This window comes from Corticium candelabrum, chromosome 9 (assembly GCF_963422355.1).
Source record: "Corticium candelabrum chromosome 9, ooCorCand1.1, whole genome shotgun sequence".
NCBI lineage: Eukaryota > Metazoa > Porifera > Homoscleromorpha > Homosclerophorida > Plakinidae > Corticium > Corticium candelabrum.
In genome coordinates this window covers 1459984-1484542 of record NC_085093.1, presented here as the reverse complement: position 1 = coordinate 1484542, position 24559 = coordinate 1459984, and the positions used below count along the sequence as shown (strand labels likewise).

Here is a 24559-nt window from a genome sequence, read left to right as displayed (position 1 = left end):
CTACAGATGAGATGTTCAAACGTCTAGGAGAGTACACGTGTACTGTACAGTAAGAAACAACTACTTAGTATATAATGTAATTTATTAAATAAAAAGCACTGCAATGCTAATCCCTCAGCTGCTAGTAGGCAACACGGAACAGCTACTTCACACACAAAAAACGACATGAGGGCTAAACTGCCACGTGCACAGCGCTGCCACCAGCGATAACCATGAGCGCATGCGCTGCATTCCAATTGGAAACCGTCCGTTCGTCTACTAACACACTACTGTAACCTTAGCGCATGCGCGCCTTAGGAAGACATCATGTTGCAGTATAGCAACACCAGAGGACTGTGGACAGCGCATCAATACAACAGATACTGTTTTAGACAATCAAACCCTGTAGGGATTTATTAGCTGTGCACAGTTAATAAATGAGTTAATTATTGCAGCGCACCTCATAGAGGCAAATTAACTTAACAGCCTTGTACCTTCAAACTACTCAAACTGTTAGAGAATCCGTTGTGTCCATTGGCTGTATGTTTTCTGATGGGTCAATTGTCTCACAATTCTCATTCCTTTCTAGTTCACCTTTCCTAATAAGGTCGGACAACTTTCTCAGCTCTTGTTGCACAAGTTCCGTTCTCTGGCAGGTCAACCAAAACTCCTACACAGTATGTAATGATGTCTAAATGATTAATTAACAAAATACAGTACTCCTCTCCCTCCAATTTTCACTGTGCCCCAAATAAAAGCATCAACAGCAAAAGACTGCAATTGATATCAACAGTATCTAGCTTACTCTTTCTGCTAAGTAGGTAGAGTCGCCATGCCATTGGCTAGTTGTAACTTGTGACAGATAGTTGAGTTGTTCGGAAAGTCTCTGATCAACACTCTGCATGTGAAATAAGAAGCAACATTACTACTACAAACAACGTGCATCTGGATTTGCAATTTCCAACAAGTTGTGACTAACTGATGTCCTACTGTACATTATGTGTATCGACTGTTCAAATGTCCGAGCACTTGATCATGTTCACGATTGGTCATAAATTTTAAATGAGCAACAATGCAATGAAATGTTTCAAACTTTACACTCTGGCCCACCCATACACATATGTACACACACGCATACACAAGTAAGCAAACCAAAAAAAAAACACCTGACATGCATACAAGCATTCCTCACTATCACGTAGTCCAATGCAGTTAGCCTCGTCCCCAGACTCTCTCGCGCTAGTCTTGTCCGGTGCCCGTATGACAATTCTCATGCCTGGAATTGTTATATGGGCACCGGACAAGACTAGCGCGAGAGAGTCTGTGGACGAGGCTACCGTAGATGCAGTGACTTCTCAGCTGTAACGTCAAAAAATTGCTACAAATAATTGCAGTCGTTCATGTCCTAGTAACCTTAATTAATTAATTCATTATGGAGGTTTATAATTCACTAGATACATGACCCGTCCGTCGTACGGGCAGAGTACAGTAGTGTTATGACGAAAGACTTAGTTTAAGTGTATGTAGACACGTCATGTGCAGTTTTTTTGGTAGAAATCGACACAAATAGCTTACTGGTCCGTTCTCCGCACGACAGATTAGATTATTGGTGGTTATTTAATTCATCGTTGTATGCATTGATAAAGTATATCTCATTCACCCGTTCTAATTTATTACGAAGTGTATCTCTGAAGAATTCTCATGAAGAATTTCTTTCACACAAAGGACGGGTCATGTATCTAGTATCGACTATACGTCAGTAGTATCTGACTCTCTGAGCGTATTTTGTGGCTCTTAAAAAAGCTGATTTTTTAAAGATTCGGTGAAATAGAATAGGCACCTACTGGTTGATCTCTGGGAGCGGTCATATTTACTTGCAAGATGTCAAAGCTTCAGGGTAAACAATGTTGTGTGTCTTTCCCTCTGGTGCAGTACGAACAGATTGCTTGAGGAGCCAACCCTTGAGCACCCCACGTATAGCTGGCCATGTGAGAAGCAGGGCGTGGTAAGACTGAGGCCAGCAATGGTAAGGGACTGCCCTTGAGCCTTGTTGATTGTCATTGAAAAGCTGAGACACACAGGAAACTGAAGCCGCTTGAGCTGGAAAGGGAGCTCTGAAGGCCTGATTGGTATTTTTGGTATGAAGACGTTGTGTACTGTAGTATTGCCTGTGATAATGGTTGCTTCGATTACATGGGGTAGGAGCTGCCTAACCACCAATCGTGTTCCATTGCAAAGCGTTGGAGGGTCAAGGTTTCGTAAAAGAATGATAGATACACCAACCTTTAGCTCAAGCCTGTGCTGAGGTACACCAAATAGTTCCAGTGAGTTAAGAAATTCTACTGGATACTGGACTGCTTCGGAGGTATCAAAAAGAGCATCGACAGATTTGTAGACTTGAACGGATCCAGGAATCTGGTGGAGGAGGGTCAAGTTGATCTGTCCCACAGCATCATTCCTTGGGGCAAGTATCGCTCTTTCACATAGCCATTTGTGGTCCCTAAAGTGTTGATGAAGGTTGGGAAAGACTTTGTTTATCAGCTCTTCTTCTATATCGACCACTGTGCCAATGTCTTTCATGGTGATCTGACCATCAGGATCAGGCACCATCTTGCCATTGCCTAGCAGGAGAAGACACTCAGAAAATATTTCTGCCCGGCGATCTCCATGCAAATGGACCCTCATGTTAGTATTGAGGCTGAGCTTGGTAAAATGACACCATAGATAGGAGGATTTGACACATGCTTGCATCTCGTCAGCTCGTGTTCCTCGAGAAACAACAGAAAGAGTCTGCCTAAATTCTCCAGCCATAGTGAAAGTCACACCTCCCATGAGGCACTTGTTTCCACGAATATCTTGTGCAGTTTTGTCTAAGGCTTCGAAAGCTGCTTTGTGAGACATGGTGCACTCATCCCTGACAATGAGACTACACTGGCTCAGAACTTCAGCAAGGGCTGTGCCTTTGGAGATGTTGCAGGTTGGAGCTTCAGCAAGGGACAGATTGAGGGGTAGTTTGAAGACTGAGTGTGCAGTCCTTCCACCAGAGAGGAGAGTAGCAGCAATTCCAGGAGGCGACTGCAAGCGCGATGCGCTTGTTCTGTCGGACAGCTGCTAGAAGGAGGTTGATGACAAACGTTTTTCCTGTTCCTCCTGGAGAGTCGAGGAAGAAGAGACACCCACGGTTTTCTCTACACTGTCAATAATTCTGCTGTATGCTGCTTTCTGGTCATCCACCAGCTTAGGCTCATTCTCAACGACGAATTCAGCAAGTTCTCTGACGTCGTAGCTGGTTTCTCTAATAATCTCAATTGGAGTGGTCGCTTTCCTTCTGTCTGGTTTAGGGAGACCGTCTTCATCAACAGCCTTGCCACCAAGTGAGATCACAGCATCCTCAATGAAGATGAGAGCCTGGTTGAAGACAGTGTTGTCAAAGTCAAAGGACATGTTTCGGTTCTGCTGGCTATCACAATAGAGGATGTTTTCAGAAAGGCTTTCACGATGATTCATCCAAAGTGTTGGAGGGGAAGAAAGGTCACAGTTGTGAGCAAATACCCTTCGGAGCTGGCATGGTACCTGAAAACCTGACGCCTCTTGGAGAGTCATGTCCCAGTGAGCGTCATCTTCCAGTAACCCTCTCCTCTTGCAAGCTTCTCTGTAAGTAGGACAAATATTACCAGCAACAGTGAGGAGATCTTGAAATGACTGCGGACCCTTGATCTTGAAGAGAAGCATGCACAAGAAAAAGCACTCAAACTGGTTTGGATGGATGCTGTATACCTTTCCTAGAACGTCAGAAGACTTGATGCCTGGATGACCCTCAACCTCTTCACCTGCTTTTCGCCTTTGCCACCTCCGGCCACTGGAATTCCAGGTATAGTACAGTCCGCGTCAAAACTATTGACACATTTACGCTAGGAGGCGTGACCATGGGTAGCATGAGCAGACACGCATCCGTTTTCACGTGATGTACGTTTCCTAGATAGAAAAGAACTATTGTGTATGCTCGTAGGTTCGTTAGACTTTCGGAAACACACAAGTGCGCATCAGTAGCTTGTGTCCTCCTTTCATTTTTTGATAGCATCTCCCCGCTAGCTACACACAGGCGCATTCGGCTACACATGCGTTCGATGTACAGCAACAGATCACAAAGCGTGAGCAACTGCCACTCCGCCTGGATTACGTCTTCAAACTCATGAACGTTTTGAGCTCAACACGCCCCTTGATGACCGCCCAGAGGTTTCCTATTTCGTGCAAGATCTGGTAAGTTAGCGGGCCAATCAAGACGGTGACGCGCCCAGAATCTCGTTTTTTAGTTTCACTAGCGGAATTTTCTTAGGCATAGTGTAGCGATAGCCTGCATCATGAAGTTCTCTTCTGCTGGTGGAAGAACTGATGACAAGTTCTTTCTGCGCCGCTAACTGATGGGCAAGTTTGTTTGCTGATTTCGTTGTTCCTTGTGTGCGTCATGTTCACTAGGCTGTTAGATGGTTTTCAGCTCTACCTTCTCTGGCGTCCAATCTTTTGAGAGTTCAGTAAACATTAGAGCGAGAAACACGTAAAAGTTGGGAGATAACAGATGGCTTCTTGGTACCAGAGCGGTATAGTAATAGAATATTGCGGGGTTGTCTTTCACAACTCATTTGACGATGGAAAAGTTCTCTAAGCGGATGTGCAGGCTATGGAATAGCGTTTGTGACTGCTTTTCAGCTGTTTGAGAAAAATCTGGCGCGGGCTTCTTATTACATAGCAAAAACAAGAAGACTTTCCAAAAATAGTACAAGTAAACCGGAAATGTGTCAATAGTATTGACTCGAACTGTAGCGTGGTACCTGCCAGTAAAAGAGATTGCGAAAGCAAATTCATCTTCATGACAGAGCTTGAAAAAGGCTGTGAGTGTTGTGTCTTTAGGTGGCTCTTGTGCCATCTGTGCAGCATTCCGTGCTGTGAAGTAAACTCTCTGTCCATTCTCCACATGAACTGCAAGGTGTTCAATGGCTGGGTGGCGTTCATGTATAGGGAAGCCAAGGATTCTCCACACTGCTTCGTTGCTGCTGATGTAGCGTCCGGTCTGGTACTGCCTGACCTCATCTCTGTCTGTTTCCTTAAGGTTGAAGACTGCCATGTTCGACCCCTTGTTGATGTATTTGCAAACATATTTGATTGACATGACAGAGTTGCAAAAAAATTCGACGTTTATGTGGGCGTTAAAGACGCGAGAAAGCAAGGAACAGTAAGGAAAAATCCACCGGTTGTCAATCTCAACTTCTTGGTATTGGCCACAGAGTCGGAAGTTGATCTTGGCTGTTGACTCTCCATCTTCTGGTTTGCAGCGTTTGTAGAGCGGGTAGCCATCGCGACCAGTCTGAGTCTCCTTCAAGGCTTGCTTAGGGTAGTTCTTTGTGCATTTCCCATCCTTCATGCACGGAGAGTTAGGATTGAAGCGACTGCAAGGTCCATGAGCCATGTGGCTCTTAATGATATCGTGTAGCTTGGGGTCTTCTTGTTGACTGGGCAGTTCGGCGCTGATAAAAGAGTCAATCGGGGCAGGATGGAGTTTTTGCTGTAACCAGAGAAGAATGTGGGCGTGGGGCAGGCCACACTTTTCCCACTCAATTGAGTACATGTCACATCGGGTGAGACCAAAGATGTTGTATTTGGTGAAGAGATCAATTAGTTTGACAACCTTCTGTCTGAAGACTCTGGCAATAATGTCGTGAAGGTTACAGGAAGCTTGTCCTGGCAGTAGCTCAGCAGTGATTTCAGCCCACTTTGGATTACACGTGAATGTGATGAAAAGGTCAGGAAGGCCATAGCGTTTGACATATGTCAGAGCATCTTGCAACTTTTCTTGCATGTACCTTGGCCTAACCGTGAAAGTTGAGGAAAGAATAACCATCTTTCCAAGCTCATGGCCATGGGAAGCATCATTATTGATAGAATCTCGAATTTGAGCATAATCATCTACCCTAAGCTCTTTCTGATGGCTGACAATGTAAGCAAGTCGCTCACTCTCGATCTTCGCATACATGTCTACCAAGAACTGATGAAAAAGATCTCGCTCGCAAAAGAGGTGGTCTAAAGGCCCTAGCCATAACATTAGATGGTATGCATAAAACTCCATAGCTGTCACCTTTTTGTCTATTGGACTGCCACCTGAATCTTGCTTGTAGATTTGCCAATAGTAGCCGTCTTCACCTCTGGTGTAGATGAGTGGATATTGAAGTCTGTCGTACGCCCCTATTAGATGAACTGATCCTCTCTAGTTCATTTTTTCTGTGTCTGATTATGATGTCACGCTGTCCCTTCTCTTACCCAGAAATGACAGCTGCCACCTCAAAAACAACAGGAGCATTGAAGCGACGGTGATGTTCCCCAAAGGTACCTTGTCAGGATTGATGACAATGTCAAACTCTCTTCCTAAATGGTTTTCAAATGCATACTTGAAACTGTGGACCAAATAGTTGTTTTGGTGAAGCATGTCTTGAAGGGACCGAATAATGGGGAGCTTGGTTCCAGGAATAACCTGACCTCGTCGTTTAGCCTGGTCTTTTGGGTCTCCAATGAAGTAGATCTGGAGAAACTTGGCCTCTTCACCGGCCATTGGAAGAAGATTGCCGATAGTGTGATAAACTTGCCCTTGAACCTTAAAAGTTAGCATGTAGCCGTGCTCAATGACTTCTTTGTCAGCTCCAAAACTCGTCATTTGAAAACAGCTGTTGTACTTGTGCATGTTATCAAGAAAATGACGGCTCTCTGCTGTTTCTCCCTTTAGCAGAGTTTGGAGAGGTTCTGGAGGAGAAGTAAGTGTTGGCAAAGAAACTTTGCCATTCAAGCAGCGCATGCCTTTCGTTTCCTTCTGCCATTTCAATGCTCCACATTTCCCGCAGCTCTAAGACATCAATCCAATCTGCGCCGCAATTGAATAATCAAGAGATGAGTCGTAATTGAATGCAGCACCGGAGATCTTCAATACTTCAAAGAGTATGTCATGTGCTGGAGTGCAATGACATGCTGATCCAATTGATGTCCGCAGATGACGTTCTCGTATCTCAGTCTCCCTTTCTACGTCTGGCTGAGCCGCTCTCTTTGCAGCTGCTCGTGTGCAAACACTCTCAATCCGTACCTCATTCTGTTCTGGTGTTTCAGATGCTTTCCTCTTTGCTGCTCGTTCACAGAGGTCTTGTCGGCGTTTCTGACGTTGTTCTGGTGTTTCAGATGCTCTCCTTGAAGCTGCTCGTGCACAGAGGTCTTGTCGGCGTTTCTGACACTGTTCTTCTGTCTCTTCCAAGAGAGTGGAAGATTGCCTTCTTAAGCTGGCAGAGTGGCGTGACAGGTTGAACTTTTTGGTGGCATGCTGTGTTAAATGGATGACCTTGAAAGGTACAAATACGTAGAAAGGTATGCCTTAAATTAAATTCTAACTTTTTCTGACTTTAGATGTGTAGGTAGAAAACAGCAACAATCTCGTTTGATGCTAGCCTTTTAGATGTAACACCACTCAATATTTCTTTTCGGAACCAATGTCTTTGCTCTGGACGTAGTTTGATGTTCAAGATAAGCAAAATCAACTACAGCTTGCTCAGATAACCCAGTCTGATAGAACCGCTAGAAAGCATTGTAATGTAACAAAGGCATGTGAACAACAATGAATGACCTTATGAGCCAACAAAACTACGCTATGAGATGAAATCCGCGTAACGCAACGTTCTTCAAATTGAGTCTATCAAGGGCATTCAGTCTCCTTTAAGCATTGTGACGTAACAAAGGCATGTCATTGTGGACAACAAAGAATGACTTAGGAGAAAACAAAACTGTATATACGCTGTGAGATAAAGGCCAATTAACGCATCTTTCTTCAAATTAAGTCTATCAGGGGCGGTCAGTCTCCTTTCTGAATGAAACCCCCCTAGAGATAGTTATACAGCACTATGTCGCACACTATGTTGTTCCACAATGCACCCCCAAAAGGGGACCCGACTGAAACAACTGGAAGACGACGCCACCCTGCCCATGTTCTTACCCATGCCGAGTTACGCCTGTACCCCAAATTTTAGCCTCGTGGGTGATCCGGTCTAGCCGGCTATCAAACTTATACATATATATATATATATATATATATATATATATATATATATATATATATATATACAAACACCGACAATTTTATATAGTAGTATAGATAGATAGATAGATTAACTTAAGGCTGAAAAGCGATTGCGTAAATTAATAAATAGAATTCACGACCAACACAATGACCGCGCCCACGCACACAATTATGGATGTGTACTGTAGCAGTCATGACAATTATTGCAAGGAATTTCAACCTGTAAAGTTGCGAGAAACGTCGTCGTATGCTCGGTCACCAACGGTGACGTTGGTTCCTTGCTCAGTTCTTGCAAGCACTGACCAGCTGCTTTAACCATCTTGACGACATCCTAGCAGACCACTAGATACGTTCGTTGTAAGTTAACTTACATCGACACGATGCCTAAACCTTTTCAATCTCTTCGAGTAGCCGCAACCGACCAGACACGCTCATGCTGCAATATCCCGTATGTATTCATACAGCATGCAAATCAGTTCACAATGTTAGTAATAAATTACACACATGTTAGACTATTTCCTCCGCGATCGATGACCAGCCCCTGAAAACATAAGCATAAAACTTGTTATTGCATAAATAAAATTAATTAATTAATTAAATTGACCATCATGCACTAACCTTCCTTTCTTTTCTTTTCTTCTTCTATTCTCGCTCTTTCTTCGTCTCCCTTTTTCTTCTTCTCTTCTTCTCTCTTTTTCGCAGCCTCCTCTCTCTGTTTTCTAACTAAGGCTAGCCGAGCTAAGTCCGCCTGAGCTTCCTCTGTCTTGCCTTCCATGTGCAGCTTTCGATAATGAGCTTCACTTCGTTCCTTTTCAATTGCCTCTCTATCACAATAATTATTAATACATACACAAACTATAAATTAGACTACCATTGATATTACAAGTATAACTAACCTTTCTCTTCTGGTCAGTTCAACTTTTGCATTTAAATCAATATCGGTAGCCTTCTTTCTTTTGTCTGAAACCCGATTGGGATTCTCGATTTCAATCAAGTCTTCTACTCCTTTTGTCTTCGCTCTCTTCTCCGTTTCCTGCAATTTATTAAGACCCTTCGAACTTCTACACGAGTCTCTCTATTTCAGTGTCTTTCCTCCTCGTCACTTGAACTGTCAGATGATTCTGATTCTTCATCATCGTGTATGTCTATCTTCGCGGCTCTTGCAACTCCATCTTCCTTCGTCTCACCATCACGGCTCTTCTTTTCTTCGCTTTCCTCGTCAGATTCTTCAAGAAGTCCCTTTTTCCGCTAGAAAGCAAAACAAAGAAAGTAGAGTTCCGCCTATACACAAGATGACGTTGCAACGACCCACCTGCCATTCTTTCTGTCTGCGAGCTTTCTCTCGTCCCTCCTCTACTTCTGCCTCGGTTGTGTAGTGTCTGGCTCTTCCCTTGTGACCTCTTCCCTTACCTGTATAAACGACGTGAAATCAGAACGAACACACGACAAGCAATGTCAGTAACGTACCGCGAGGCATGATTTAAGGAATACGCATGCGCAATAGTCAGTCGGGGGAAACGTACACAATGCAGGAAATCATCTGTAACGTAGATGACGTTATCTTCGACATTGAGATATCGCTCGAGCTTCAACTCGGTGCACAGCCATTGCCCTTTGAAGGAATGGACAGTACGGTTATGATCGATATATTAATTATTTATAATTGTTAATAATTGAATTTACTGTTTACCAAAGCAGAATAAGAAGTATGAGTTTATATAGACTGGAAGAATGTTTGTACATATGCATTATTACACACACACACCACACACACACACACCACACACACACACACACACACACACACACACACACACACACACACACACACACACACACACACACACACACACACACACACACAGACAGTAGGATCGAGATAAGAATATAGATAGTCATTTCTGGGCAGCCTGTTCTGAGGTTCAGTTTTTTTGTTACTGTGTCTAGAGTCAGGTGCTGCTATTTGTGAATTTTTCTTACGGAATGTTTGCCCTCGTGGAAGTTGCTGTCCATTCCGTCACACAACTGGTGATAAATCTGTCGTATGCAAACACTGGCTAAGGGGCTTGTGCAAGAAAGGAGACTTGTGCGAATTTTTACACGAGTACGATATGACAAAGATGCCCGAATGCTACTTCTATGCCAAATATGGTATGATTGTATTTAGTTGTTTATTGCTTGTTCTCAATTCGTGTGTCTCGGTCTGGTTGGTTGTTTAGTTGGGATCATAGTGTGCGTGTGTGTGTGTGTGTGTGTGTGTGTGTGTGTGTGTGTGTGTGTGTGTGTGTGTGTGTGTGTACATGTGTGTGTGTGTGTGTGTGTGTGTGTGTACATGTGTGTGTGTGTGTGTGTGTGTGTGTGCGTGTGTGTGTGTGTGTGTACATGTGTGTGTATGTGTGTGTGTGTGTGTGTGTGTGTGTGTGTGTGTATGTCCATATGTATCGTATACAAGGCACGTCATTCAGTATTGTATCTTCAAGGTGTTTGTAACAATAAAGATTGTCCATACCAACATATCGATCCTGAGTCAAAGATGAAAGACTGCCCATGGTACGACCGAGGTTTCTGTAAACACGGTCAGTCAAACGATGTTCCACTAATTCCTGTACAATCCTCTTCACATACTCGTATGCAGGTCCGCACTGTCGAAATCGTCACACTAGAAGAGTTTTGTGTCAGAACTACCTTTGCGGGTTCTGTGTAGAAGGATCCCATTGCAAATTTGTACAGTATGGATGTCTACAGATTATCATTAATATTAATATATAATATGTATAACTGTTTTGTTTAGTCCACGTTTTGAGTTACCTACATACCTGAGTCAAGGTACTTCCAACCAAGGAACAAAAGTAAGTCATGCTATTGATATCAACTTAGTTTTCAAACATTATTATTATTATTGACGAGTGTTTGGATCCTTTTTCAGTTAGAGCTGACTCATTTTGAGCCACAGCCTTACGTGCCCGGAGTAAGACGACCACTAGATCAGGTCACATGTTTCAAGGTGAGACGATTGATCCTTGAGATGTCGACATATTTGACTTACATCGGTACTTTCCTGTCTATTGTTAGTGTGGAGAAAAGGGTCACTATGCCAACCGGGTGAGACACAGTTATAAGTTGTACGATACAGCAAATTCACTCATTTATGTTGTGTGTAGTGCCCCCGAGGGGCAGGAGCAATGGCTGTCCCACAGATGCGAAATGCACAAACAAGCAAGAGTTGAACGTTCTAGACACATGCAGTAGTGCACACAAGCATCATAACTAATAATTTTTCGAAACTTTATTGAATAAATGATCAGTCGCGGGTATAACGACAACATCATACGACTACAACATCTGTTCGCTTCGGAAACTTCTTAATCGTCGTCTTCGTCGTCGTCATCTCCACCCGCTGCAGACTGTGCCTTCTTCATGTTCTTTCTCTTCACTCTCCCTGGTCTGCCTCCTCCGTACGGTGACGTCAATGCAAAATCAATGTGCTTCTGAGAATCCAACCTCACAATAAATGAGGGGACATTCACAATTTGCTTCCTAACTCTACACATACAAAGTGACAATTAATCATACTAAGTCTAGTCAACTGCTGCAGCTTCAGGACATTCAAAGTATTGTATAACCCTTAGGGTGCATTTCTTTAATCTCCACCGGATTAAGTGGTAGAGGTCGAGGTCTACTGGTGAAATGATGGTTAAGCTGGTGGAGGTAGGCTATTACGCATGCCCACGTTGGACAAATGGCGAAAACAAGGCAGAAGTACAGTATGATTTCAGTAGCTTGAGCCCAACCCTAAACCAAGATTCCAGTCTGCGCATTAATGCCTCCAACTGGGTCCCTGATAAGTCGTAGTTGTTGAATAAAAGCATCATCAATACAACTTCAGCCATAGCAACAGCAAGACTGACTCTAAAGAATAGCAGGAGAGCGCCTTCTTCGTGTGCATATTACCCATCTTGTACTACAGATAAGTGCGCATGCTCGTTTACACTCTTGTGTTTACTGTCTTCCACCGAGATTACTTCCGCTCAACAGTTTGTTTTTACACAAAACAATTTCGAAAGGAAACAGTCGTGGAAGGACTTACATACACACATACAGTCAAGTGTTCGATAGCAGGCCATCTAATTTACACACATTCCCAACATTAAAAACCAATTTGTTCTACAGTAAAAATTTCATGCCGTTTTGTGTCGACGACTTACCGAATGTGTCTCTGCTTGATGAGTACTCTGGCGTGATGGATGGACTTCGCTAATCCGAGCTTGAAAACCTGCGTCTGCAGTCGCCTCTCGAGGAAATCCTCGACTCTCAATCCCAACACATAATCGAGTTTCATGCGACTGTCGTCCAGCACGCCGACACGAACCAGACGACGAAGAAGGGCATTGCCTTCAAACAGCCGTCGCCGGTCTTTCTCGTCGAGTGTCAGCAGCTCTCTTGCCGCTTTCCTCATCTTGGCGAGCGCGTACTTCACGCGCCACACTTCACGTTTGCAGCGCAGACCGTATTCACCGATCATTTTGAGCTCGTGGTCGAGTCGTTCTTTCTCGAACGGCCGCCGAGGCGTCTGGTAAGTCTTCGAACAAACAGTCCGAACCATCGACACGTGTTTCTAAGATGGACGCCAATGAGTGGTCAAAGAGTCTAGTACGCTAAGTGATGGTACACGTGTAGCGCGCGTTAACTAGACATAAATGCAGTCTAGTACATTACAAAATTTAGTACTTTTGGTTTATCTTAATCCATAAACCTAAACTACTTTTATATTTGTATATATATATATATATATATATATATATATATATATATATATATATATATATAGTTTACTAGGCTAGTAAAACTGCTACGTAGTACACCTACCGCATTCAGTCATCAGCAGTCAATTGAAAGCCGGTAAAAGTAGAAAAGACACACAAATGATAGATGAGGGAGTGCAGGCTAACTGTGAACCTGCTGTCAGGCCTGGCTCCAAGAGAATTGAGGGCACGAAGGCAGATGAATTGGAACCAAAGAGATTTTGTGAACAAAACGAAGATGATGTCGACACTGATGAAGCGGTGGGGGACCGAATCAAGGACGGTTTGTCGTCATCCGCATCACCGGTATGTAGGTCGTCCAACGCAAAGACAAGCATTACGGACGAAATGAATGCAGACGTAGAAAACAAGCTCACTTGCAGTGCACCACAGACAACCAACGTTGACCGGAAAAAGGAGGAAAGGCGCGAAGAGCAACAATTTTTCCACAAAGAAAATTGCGCGAGTGTGGACGCAATTCAGAAAGCTGAAGACACAGTTGATGAACAAAAGGACAACGACTTTGAGAAGAGCGAGAAATCAACAAACAGCAACGTAAATTATGAGAATCAGCTGATACAGAGCAGTGACGAAAACAGAGAAATAAATGTAGATCTACACGACACAACAAAAGGAGTAGTGTCCACTGCAATCTCAGTATTGACTGACGAACATCTGAGTAAAAATGATGAACAACAGTCGACATCAAATGAAGCAGAACTGCGTGCGGACATAGACCGAGTTGAAATTACCGACTCTCAACTCATCATGTCCGTGTCAGAAGCAAGCGTTGTGGCCAAATGTATTCCATTGCCAAACGATAGTCTAGCTGAAACGACTTCTCTTATCAAAGGTCTGATCAACGAATTGTCGTCACTCAACCGTTTCATATTGGACGTCAACAAAAAGATGGAAGGAGCGCGACGGCAAAGGCAAGAGCTAATGAGAATCTCGAAGAGAAGGGGAAATTCAACAACACAGAAAAAACTGTGACCTAGTAAATTACGGCACAAAGACGTTGCTAGACCTGCGCTATAGCCCTAGCTAGTAGCTACACAGCACAGACTTAGGTCACTAAAATTTAATACAAAACAATAGCATTATTAGTATATAAACAGTAAATCAAGAATATATCTGATGTTGCATTTGGAAAGTTAACTAACCTCTGTTCACTACATCTGATGATCATCCATTCCAAATTAATTTGCAATCAACCTATTCCAGTTTACTGTACATCCGAACTTTGATATAGTTATTGACACAGATAAATGTAGATATAGTTAGCATTGTCACTGCTTTAAGTGCAGACCACACCCTCATATGCTTCCGATTACATCCGGGATATCGTTGCACTGTTCAATCGTTTAAATGCGCATGCGTACAGGTCTAGTGCACGGCCACAAAATTATGCCGAAAGTACGGAGAAGTAGGAAGAGGCCACCAGAGGGATGGGAGCTCATTGAACCCACACTCGATGAGCTGGATCAGAAGATGAGAGAGGGTAACTTTATCTGTAATTCACTCTAGACGCAGCTGCTGATGAGATGTTTGATGTAGCTGAAACTGAGACACACGAAGGTAAAAGGAAGGTAGAAGCCATGTGGCCAATATTCAGGTGAGCCAACCGTTTGGTTAACTAAAGGGGGTCCTGAGTTTGTATCCTGAGTTTATCATCATCCGTTCCCTTGCACGTTGTGTCTGTTTAGCTAAACCGTCGACTGTCAGTTCGTTTTTCGACTGCTTGAGTGGACTCAATATATCTCATCTAACCATAGTAGTCTTGATACACACGTACATATAGCTCCAATTAATTAATTAAGAGACGCGTGTTTGTCAAGTATTTTTAAAATGTCTGTCTGTGTGTCTGTCTACCAGCTATCCTTCCTCTCTTTCTCTATTGTTATAATCATAACATTTGCTTCATGATGGAAAGCACTTTTCTTCAGGATACATCACCAAAGGTCAAGATATATTTTTGATTTATTTTACAAACGACGAGCCATCAGCAGAGGTTCTTCTTATGTCAACATTCTTTGCCTCGCTGTCAATACAGCAATATCTTTTGTAGAACTCTATGACTACTGCCTTAATGAAGGAATAGCAGATCAAAATCTGATAGCCAAGTGGAAAAAGGTAATTTCAGGTTTCCGTTACCATGTAGTGCTAACTTAATTAACTGTACAAAGTACAATAAAACGTTGCAGTTGATAGTGTTGCATGCATCTTCAGATCTGTAGTTACAGTCCCTCACACACTACTGTCACAGATACTTCCCTATGTATCTTATTGCCAACATAGGGGATTACACTTGCTTCCATTCGACAGACAAGTAAAGCAATTGTTTTGTCGAAAAGCTGAAGCTTGTGCTAAGACAGCAAGGTGTTAGACTCAGTTCTAAGTGCATGGTGCATGTAGATAGTTATGACAGTCAATGAGGAAATAATAATGAGTTGTGTTGTGTAATTCGTTACAGCAAGGATATGAGAATCTATGCTGTCTTCGCTGCATTCAAACCAAAGACATGAATTTTGGTTCAAATTGTATTTGCCGTGTACCGAAGAGCAAACTAGAAGAAGGCAAAATTGTTGAATGTGTTCACTGTGGTTGCCGGGGTTGCTCTGGATAACAGCTAAGGATCTAATTACTAGTATTACTCTTTGTATTGCATCTTAAAGTAGTAGACACGTATGTCAGCCTATGTGCTAAGGTATAAACAATTACTGGAGATCAGCTTGTCTTCCTCTATAGTTGAAATCAGTTTCATGTTAATGATAGCTAACTTCATGTAAGGTGGAGAATTGTTTCTCACCTGAATGTTTGATGTCATTCTGTTAATAAATTGCTATACTTGATCACAAGAACATCTCCATCTGCTAACCCTAGTAACAGAAGCTGTTTCTCCTCGTGACAACATGTGCTGGTAATGCCAACTGAAGGAACAAAAGTAGAGTTGTGAGTAATTTTAGTCTCATTGTACCAAACGTTACCTTCATGGTGGAATATTCTAGAACATTGACCAGTTAGTTTATTCCATACTCCCACTGTTTGTGGTTCCAAAGCTGCAATGATTTCTCTCCCCATTTCAATACCAACACCAGTAAATCTAAAACACAAGGTTGCCTCAGAGTGGCCATGCGTGCGCGCGCGCACACACACACACACACACACACACACACACACACACACACACACACACACACACAAACCTGAGCCTCTCCCCTTCATCATTACAAACAAAGAACTAAGCTATGCAAACTACTTTTCCCTATTAGCGTAGTAGTCAAGATTAGTATGAATGATATACATTATGCAATATACATTTGTTAAGATTACCTTTCACACAACTACCAAACCAAGAGGACATACAGTATATATATACCTCTTTGATTCTGCACACATGAGAGCATAGTCAACCAACTTAGTACAAACTCCTGCAGATTCATGATACGCAACCAACGTGCATCCTGAGTGCCCGTTTGGTGAAGTATGAATAAGAGTCAAAAATATCACTTCCTAATCAGCATAGCATCATGGATACAGTTCATAAATCACATTTAATACAGGCAATTATGAATATAACCTTGTCGTGTACAGCTGAAAGGCAATATAATGAAAGAGGAATATGTACATCACCAAGAGAAACTGAGTTTAACAGAAGACAAGAAATCACATTCCTATAAACAAATAACTTCATCAAAACTCACATTCTACAACATGCTAAGTGTTTTGTGTACCAAACGAGTATGCAGCATGATGTTGTTCCAATCATCATGTCACTGTGAGAAACAGACTGGAGAGAGTGTAAGTCACTCGATGACTCGAGTGTTGGAAGCGTGTGACAATCAACCACTTCACTATACCAATAGTTACTGTTATCATCCTCTAATTTACCATCACCATACTATTAACAGATTCTAACCACCAGTTACTGCCCATTGTGTGTCGAATCACTTGTAAAACGTTGGACTTATTCACTGTTGCGTCAACTAGGTAATCGTCACTTAGACCAGAATAACATGATGATATGACACATAGCTGCTTGAACGTAGTACTATAGAACAACAATGCCTTAAAACTAGATCTACATTACTCTAATACAAAAACCCACCATACATCAAAAGAATGTAAACAAATAGCACAAATTTAAAGAAAGCAGTTTGCATCAAACCATGTCTAGCTATAAAGTCTGGTTCACTATATGTCGGTCCCATGAGTGAGTGGCAACAACTTGAACCAGTGTCCATGCCGCTCCAACCAATAAGCTACTTGCTGCTCATTTTCTATCTGCAGCATGTCCATCAGCTGCCTCTGGACTTCTACGACTCACACACCAGTAAGGGTCATGTGTTTGCTAGAATCCACGCTTATTCCATAGATTCAGTTGTGGAAGGCATGACTCAAACAGAAGGCAAACTGTCACAAAGTACGTAATACAGTTAGTAACCCTTGAGAGCCAGAGAAAGACAGAAGCACATGCATAGCTAATTTGTGACCAGAAGACGAAGCCACTGCTATGTCACACACAGCAACCAGCAGTTTTCACTTTGTATGCTATGGCAATCATATAGTAAGATAGAAAGTTGTACAGTGCGATTTCATTGTGTCCAGCAAAAACATTGACAAAATTCATGACTGAGCTCATCTCTTACTTTTCAGAGTAAACATCAAAGAATGAAAAGCTTTCAAGTGAGACAATTCGATACACTCTGGTAAAAACGACATCAGCAAACTATAAGTGTTATCTATTTGTACGATATTACTTTACCTGACAGCACAAGATATAAAATTTCCTCCACCAACTACACAAATTCCAGAGGAGACGGGAACCACTGACAACTGCTTGACGACCTCGCCTTCTTCCTAGACACACAGTTGTGTACTGACATATAAATCACATACCGTAATCATTTCGCATTCTACATTAATCACTGTCAACACAATTTATTGTACAGTACATACTTTCACAGTATTAATTAAGAATTAACACAACTCACCTTGTTAAGAGGCAAAGCAAGCAAGACTTGCCAATTGGCTGCTGTGGTACTATGCCATACAACTAAATGGCATGCAGTGCTAACTGCAATAATAAATACATCATCCTGTTGTGTTCCTTTCTTTGTATCAGTATCATGTAGCAATAGTTTGCCTGAACAGCAGCTGACAGCTTCAACTGAATTGAAGTGCTATAAGCAACACTTGAATTATGTTTCTAAATTTATTCGCAATACAGTTTAGGACTCTAACCTGTAAGCTGACTGTCACATCACACAGTCCACTGTCATTGTTTATACTGTTATTACTTGTTGATTTACCATTTTCAGATTGTTCTGTAACAAGCCAGTGTCACAAGCATACAAGTGGACTGAAAAACAACAGCAAGCCAGCAAAAGAAGAGTTAGAGAAACAGACCGACAGACAGACAGACAGACAGACAAGTGAATAAACATATCAACATCGTACCTTGAACTAACTCTTGAGAAACCATTGCTTCATTGTGAAGACAGATGCTCATATCACGAACATGAGTACCACAATCACCAACAGAAAATGACATCGATTTTCTTGCTGGTCGAAACTGCCGTCCATACACTCTCAACTCTTTCCAATGTTCATCATTTTGAACTGGCTGACTGGAACTCTTTCTTACTATGTCCGCAGTCTTGTGGCATTGTGAGTTAAACTGTTTACTGAAGAATTCCATACTCAAACAGCGTGAATGAGAGTTACTTGACTCATTAGTTTCTTCAACTGTTTCACACTTATCAGCACTAATTGCAAAATGTGATAAACTGTCATTTGTCTGTTTCTTTTTGGTAATACAATCATCCATCATTTGACAGTCTTCACCGACACATTCATCAAACGACTGATGAGAAGTGAGTACATGTGAAATGTCTTTATTGCAATCAACACTCAGATGAGAATGAGAACAAACGTTCTCGTGCGTTGTCCTTGTGTTTATGTCAGCATCATGAGAGGCACCCGAATCAGTTTTATGCAAACTATTGTCACTCTTTTTGTTCATCATCTCTCCAAATTCAGTGGTTGAAAGACAAAATTCGGATTCTGTTGCTTGAATGTCAACCAAATTAATTGGTGGAAATCGACATACTCTCCTTTGTGGCAATTGACCAGACACTGATGAAGACAGCATCAATGGTGACAATAGTTTGTTGAATGTTGCAACTGACGGAAAGGAGTTTTGAATAGAATCAGTTTGATTTTGATATTGACTCTGAGTTCCATAAGGTAAGCCTTGATTCTCTGACCTCTGCTTACTTCTTACTTTTGATTTGGCACGCTAATTAAGGTATACATGTGTCTGATTTAAAATTTATTGTGTAGTTTGATATAGTTCTCAAGAAGACTAATCTCACATATGAAGAATTACAGAGAAAAGAACGAGCAAACAGAAACTCGCAAGCTATATAGCTAGAGGAGGAGGAGGAGGAGGAGGAGGAGGAGGAGAGAGAGAGAGAGAGAGAGAGAGAGAGAGAGAGAGAGAGAGAGAGAGAGAGAGCGAGAGCGAGTAGCAAAACCTTTAGTATCTTCTTCAACCTCTCCGTTTCTTTCTCTAATTCTAATCTTCGTCTCTTCAGAGCCGCTACAGTTAGTTTGTCGATGTCACAAGCCTTTTTATCACTCTATGTACAAAATTAAACAAGGTAATTACTAGAGCACCATAAAATATTAGGTACTGTACGTACGTACTTCCATAAAATGATAAATAAACCTTTTTGCCGCCTTAAGCTACGTCACGGGAGACTAGGCTAATTCTTCAGAGCCCGGATAATTCACTCACACCGGAACAGTCCATCTTTTTCTTCGATTAGCCCATACGTCATTGAACTTCTGACAAACTGTTATGGATTTCAGTCAGCTGATGAAAGTAGCAGCACAGAATAATCTTCAGATACAGCGAAAGGTACAGTAGTTGTGATGAGTATAGAGTCTACACTGTATGATCACTGACAAACGTAGACCACACACGTACTTTGTTCTTGTTCTTGTTTATGAAGTTGGACGAGCGGAAACGAAGGAAGGCTGAGTCAGAAGCAGCTGAAAAGAAGAGCAATAGTCTTATTATTTCGTCAGATGCAGTAACAGCTCACTTGCCGAAGAAACCACATCTACCTCCAGGAAAGTTTCTGAGCATACTGTCGATTCACTGTCTCGTCTCATGTACTGTTTACTAACACAGTTGTACACGTACGTTCAGTTAAGAAAAGAGGAGGCGGAAGAAAGGTCGATGATTTAGAACTAGATGACGGAAAAAGGTCTACTGGCCATGGTGTGTCCTCGAAGAAGCAAAAAACCGTAGACATAAGAAAGAAGGACACTTGGCCTTCAGGGGAGGTGGGAAAGAAGGAGTATGGATCTAGAAAGAGAGAAGCTGTTGAAAAGACAACCAAAGACAGGAAACCCATGAATTTCGTAGAGTTAATGAGCTTGGCTAGAGAACAGAAGGAAGCAGAAATGAAGGGGAAAGAAAAGGAAAGAGAAACAAAATCTGCAAGAGAAGTAACTGGTAAGGCACATGCACAAAAAGAAGTTTCATTGAATAGCATTGGAAAGCCAATTCGTGGAGACAAAACGACAGGAAAACAGACAATTCATGAAGGAAAAAGCATCGGGACTAGAGTGAAAGAAAAATGTGTTAATGGAGCCCAACCAATTAAGGCAGCAAGTAAAGCTCTCCCTAGATGCACCATGACCAGTACAACTATTGAAAACTCTTCACATCAATTTCACAAGAGAAGACACGATAAGAGGAATAGAGAGAGCAGCAGTGAAGAAATGAAAGTAAAGAGACTACATGTGAATCCTTATCTTAGTATCGATGACTTTCCTAGAAAAACCACACAACAAACAAAAACTTCAAAGAAGAGACATCATCGTGTCTCTGAAGAGTTGGATTTCATAGATGATGACGATTCAGAAGATGTCGACGTTTCCTCACACATCAGAGAAATTTTTGGATATGACCGGCACAAGTGAGGAAGATTTGGGATTAAGTCACTGTTAAGTTTGAAGCAACTGATGTTCTCATTTGTATGTTAGATATGGATTCGAAAATCCATCAACCGCATGCATGGAGACCAGCTATCGTGACATAATGAAGGAAGAAAAGATGAGGTAAAACTAAGTTTTATTAATACACGAGCAGTCGTATCTGTGTTACCCCCTTGTTGTGTATAATACCAAAGAGAAAATATTTAAGTTGATGAGTTTGACTCACTAATTGTACAACGTTTTACGTAACAAACAGATGCATTTGGTCTAACCCTAATCCTAGCACACATAATTACAACTCACAGTTGCAACACAGCATATTAAAAAAGGAAATGCTTCAAGGATGAAAGTGGTGCAGTTTGCCACCATCTGTGTCGTCCATTGGACAGTAATGAAATATATATAAAAGATTGATTCACTATTTCTACATATGTAATTTGTTCCTTGGTCCAGTCTGTTAGTTTGATTTTATTATATGGCAAAGGTGCAGGCAGCAGTACATGTACTGGCAGTTACATTAATTATGAAGTAGTGTCCATGTACACATGATGGATGATGTAATTTAGTTGCTGATGTGCTGATGTAGTGTAATTTGTTATTGTTGTTAGTGCTAGGATAGGGCATCTGGAAGATCTCGAAGAAGAGAGGAAAGAAAGGGAAATGATGGCCAAGCGAAAGAAGAATGATAATACGCACCAGTCATACAGAAACTAAGTCGATTGTCTAGTTTTGTACTAGTCATTTATCAACAAATATTTATAGATCTTGTACTGTAGACAGTTTCCTCTCTTCGAAGAATCTATGTTTCTTTACTTTGTCTTTCTTACTGAAAAACTGGCTTAGCGTAACTGTACCTTTTGGTTGTTCATCTTCATCATCATCTTCCCTACATTAAAATATCAATTATCAAACAGACTGTTGCTGGATGTACTCAGCTACCCGTTTTACATCATAAAGACATTACGTATACTGTGGAAGCAAACTGACATTGGCCAGTCCTAACGCATACTGAGTAGGCATGTAGGACAGGACAAACACCAATTTGTGTTGTGTGTATCTTTTATTTTATTATTTGTTTCTTGTCATGTGTATGGTGCGGGGAAGAAGTGGACAAATCAATCAAACGGTGATAACTGATTTATTACCGAATCTTTAATCACCCCTATACATTGCAACAAAAGTTTGTGCCAATGGGCAACCGGCAAACATTGACTTTCTGAATATTGGCCCACTCCAGGACGGACCAAATCGATCGGTTCCGATGCCCCCTATGTATGCATCTTACACTATATATGTGATGTCCTGGGACTCAAGTTCTAGCATAAAAACCAGATGCTCTATTAATATAGACTAATGTGGTTGACCAATTACTTTGACATCTACTGCTCAACTACATCGTGCATGAATGCATACACTCACCATTCAACAGCTGTAGCTTTCCGTTCTAGAAGTTTATCGACTGTAGACCAGCTGAAACGGACAAACTGCGGAAAGCCAAATACAGGATCACAAACACTCTCCAACCACTCTTTAGTGTGAGCATCTAGACACATAATACAGTCAAAATGGCAAGTTTATAGCACAGTTTGGCATTGAATTTGATCACAATAGTAGAATTAAATGTGTTGTCTGTACTAAATTTTAGTAGTCGTTAACATTTACTCACTGACACAGCAGCAACCGACCTCCAGGATAACCAGACCCATATGACTCATACGACGTACAATCATATGGTAAAGCTTCCACAAACTGCCAGTTCTTCACGGCTTCGTCTCGTATCACCTAATGACATAATTACTATCACAGTGGTTGTCAAATTCATCTGCGAGTCACCTTGGCACAGATGCTCGCAGCACTGACTATTGGAAACAGTGAGTCAGCCTTGGCGGCAACAGTAATTTGAATATGTGGAAACAACTGTGATAGCTTAGCTTGGTATTTTGCTGGGTCTCCAACAGTGTCAACATACAGCTATACGGCAGCAATAACAGAATATTTAATTCAGTGAATGCAAGTCCGACTTTTACTTACACAGAACAAAAATAAATTGTATGATGTCTTACTAGCTTACATATATATATATATATATATATATATATACTTACTTACCAACATATATGGTAAAGGCAGCTTGTCAAGCAGGGGTTGCTGCAGAAGCTGGAGAAAGAGAGAAAGACAGCTCATATAAAGATATTGTTAGTGAGAATGGAGGTGTGTTTTATCCACTAGTTGTTGAAAGTCTGGGCTTGTGGTCGCCATCTAGTCTCCAGATTTTAAAATCAATCTGCAGAAGAACAACATTCCACAGTCATCTCACAATGAGCCAGGCCACATCCTATTTCCACCAACGGCTTTCTGTTAAACTCTGGTTGTATAATGCAAAGATAATTCTAGAGAGATTGTCTGTAGATTGCTCTAATGACGTTCTAGACTTTTTGTAGAGTGGGGGGTTTGGGTTGGTTTTGGGTTAGTTTTTAAAAATATATGCACTGCGTAATATATATATATATATATATATATATATATATATATATATATATATATATATATATATATATATTATGAAACTGAAGGGTCATTGACTGGTAACCAACTGGGTGCAGCCATTTTGAATGTTTGTTTCCTCTGTGTTGCAAACCACATAGTAATATTATACACTCTAAATAAATCACGTATGTACATGTTAATCTTACTAACTAATTTAGTATCATTGTGGCCCTCCACAATTCTACAGTAAATACCTCTAACTATGCCACTGCTGAAGAATCTATATGATTACGATAGTGCACCTCTGTGATGTTCACTCCATTGTCAAGTGCACGTTTCACTAGACCTATAGCACTGTCGTGAGATAATGCATTGAGATTGTATTTGGATCTGTAAAGCAAACTTCTCAAACATTGCATTTGAATTAATCAGCAAATCCGAGTCACACCTTGCCAGCATGCTAGTTGATATAAATGAGGGAGATAATATTTCCACACTCCATCCCACAAATTCTGTAGCCTTTTTTATATCCTCAAATAACTTTTCTCTTTTCTCTTCTGAGAGCTGCTTGGAATCTGAAAAAATTTGTATTAATTGTTTGACATGAAAATTTAGGCCTATATCACGTGATCTCACCAGCAAATCCCATTTGAGCAAATCGTTCCTTCTCGGACAAAGGGCAGAAACACAGTCCATATACCATAGGACCTACTCATAATAGTTTTAGTCGTTGGTAATCTTTTATTGTTAATTAATTAGCGTTGAACTTCTCACCTAACACAGGTCCTCTTCCTGCTTCATCTATACCTGCACAAACATTATGTGTCTTAGTTGCTTGAGGAATATTTGATTCAAGTTTCTCTTTTCCAGCCATATCTGTCAACAAATTGCAGTGAAGTTTGCGCGCGCGCACGAGAGACCCGGGGACAGAGCCACGTGACTAAACTTTAATCAACCGTGAACGTATTCAAAATCGAGAAGCATGCGTTTCGATTCAGCCCTCTATCATTCTATACCTAACGGTAGCTTGATCTGAAACTTGAAAATTAATAGCACAAGTATTGAATTCATTAATTAAATAATTTGCATTTATCAATTTGGAAAATAATGGGTAGTCTACAGTAGCAACTGCATTAATAATGTACCGCCATCGCAACATATCCATACTGATTTT

General features: G+C 41.4%; 9 protein-coding genes across 10 annotated transcripts; 4 read left to right on the top strand and 5 right to left on the bottom strand.

The window, feature by feature from the left end:
• Positions 1-349: 349 nt before the first annotated feature.
• Positions 350-8578, bottom strand: LOC134183988 (mediator of RNA polymerase II transcription subunit 11-like). The gene is made up of 4 exons (XM_062651589.1): positions 8474-8578; positions 8304-8414; positions 785-877; positions 350-649 (listed from the first exon to the last, which is right to left on the bottom strand). Exons 1-4 carry the CDS (start codon positions 8516-8518, stop codon positions 485-487), a joined length of 414 nt encoding a protein of 137 aa, XP_062507573.1. The 5' UTR covers positions 8519-8578; the 3' UTR covers positions 350-484.
• On the bottom strand, positions 8521-9574 carry LOC134183987 (28 kDa heat- and acid-stable phosphoprotein-like). The gene is made up of 6 exons (XM_062651588.1): positions 9551-9574; positions 9396-9493; positions 9178-9331; positions 8980-9118; positions 8702-8907; positions 8521-8624 (listed from the first exon to the last, which is right to left on the bottom strand). Exons 1-6 carry the CDS (start codon positions 9558-9560, stop codon positions 8596-8598), a joined length of 636 nt encoding a protein of 211 aa, XP_062507572.1. The 5' UTR covers positions 9561-9574; the 3' UTR covers positions 8521-8595.
• A 24-nt stretch (positions 9575-9598) lies between these two features.
• On the top strand, positions 9599-11404 carry LOC134183985 (cleavage and polyadenylation specificity factor subunit 4-like). Its single transcript, XM_062651586.1, has 8 exons — positions 9599-9712; positions 10031-10234; positions 10564-10659; positions 10719-10812; positions 10875-10932; positions 11010-11087; positions 11156-11185; positions 11245-11404. Exons 1-8 carry the CDS (start codon positions 9610-9612, stop codon positions 11308-11310), a joined length of 729 nt encoding a protein of 242 aa, XP_062507570.1. The 5' UTR covers positions 9599-9609; the 3' UTR covers positions 11311-11404.
• On the bottom strand, positions 11348-12723 carry LOC134183986 (small ribosomal subunit protein uS4-like). Its single transcript, XM_062651587.1, has 2 exons — positions 12289-12723; positions 11348-11626 (listed from the first exon to the last, which is right to left on the bottom strand). The coding sequence occupies exons 1-2, from the start codon at positions 12684-12686 to the stop codon at positions 11446-11448; spliced, it is 579 nt and encodes a 192-aa protein (XP_062507571.1). The 5' UTR covers positions 12687-12723; the 3' UTR covers positions 11348-11445.
• Positions 12724-12977: 254 nt separating this feature from the next.
• On the top strand, positions 12978-14043 carry LOC134184957 (uncharacterized). Its single transcript, XM_062652733.1, has one exon. It carries the CDS (start codon positions 13006-13008, stop codon positions 13876-13878), a length of 873 nt encoding a protein of 290 aa, XP_062508717.1. The 5' UTR covers positions 12978-13005; the 3' UTR covers positions 13879-14043.
• Positions 14044-14258: 215 nt separating this feature from the next.
• On the top strand, positions 14259-15743 carry LOC134184180 (protein BUD31 homolog). The gene is made up of 5 exons (XM_062651802.1): positions 14259-14386; positions 14443-14500; positions 14832-14896; positions 14954-15018; positions 15359-15743. The coding sequence occupies exons 1-5, from the start codon at positions 14260-14262 to the stop codon at positions 15509-15511; spliced, it is 468 nt and encodes a 155-aa protein (XP_062507786.1). The 5' UTR covers position 14259; the 3' UTR covers positions 15512-15743.
• On the bottom strand, positions 15580-19707 carry LOC134184176 (uncharacterized). Its single transcript, XM_062651799.1, has 13 exons — positions 19597-19707; positions 19425-19529; positions 18346-19186; positions 18130-18212; positions 17880-18068; positions 17651-17745; positions 17535-17591; positions 16805-16936; positions 16620-16739; positions 16466-16559; positions 16265-16398; positions 15873-15988; positions 15580-15815 (listed from the first exon to the last, which is right to left on the bottom strand). Exons 1-13 carry the CDS (start codon positions 19600-19602, stop codon positions 15709-15711), a joined length of 2079 nt encoding a protein of 692 aa, XP_062507783.1. The 5' UTR covers positions 19603-19707; the 3' UTR covers positions 15580-15708.
• Positions 19654-21813, top strand: LOC134184177 (protein SPT2 homolog). The gene is made up of 5 exons (XM_062651800.1): positions 19654-19810; positions 19905-20025; positions 20087-20879; positions 20947-21021; positions 21507-21813. The coding sequence occupies exons 1-5, from the start codon at positions 19751-19753 to the stop codon at positions 21610-21612; spliced, it is 1155 nt and encodes a 384-aa protein (XP_062507784.1). The 5' UTR covers positions 19654-19750; the 3' UTR covers positions 21613-21813.
• LOC134184179 (ribonuclease H2 subunit A-like) lies at positions 21598-24277 on the bottom strand. Of its 2 annotated transcripts, none has more exons than XR_009970629.1 (8): positions 24160-24277; positions 24022-24093; positions 23834-23960; positions 23688-23775; positions 22732-22869; positions 22565-22680; positions 22318-22441; positions 21598-21784 (listed from the first exon to the last, which is right to left on the bottom strand). XR_009970629.1 is itself a non-coding variant. In XM_062651801.1 (8 exons), exons 1-8 carry the CDS (start codon positions 24257-24259, stop codon positions 21655-21657), a joined length of 876 nt encoding a protein of 291 aa, XP_062507785.1. In that variant the 5' UTR covers positions 24260-24277; the 3' UTR covers positions 21598-21654. The 2 variants fall into 2 exon arrangements, 1 of the variants encoding a protein (XP_062507785.1); XM_062651801.1 differs by having other exon boundaries at positions 22584-22680.
• Positions 24278-24559: the final 282 nt, after the last annotated feature.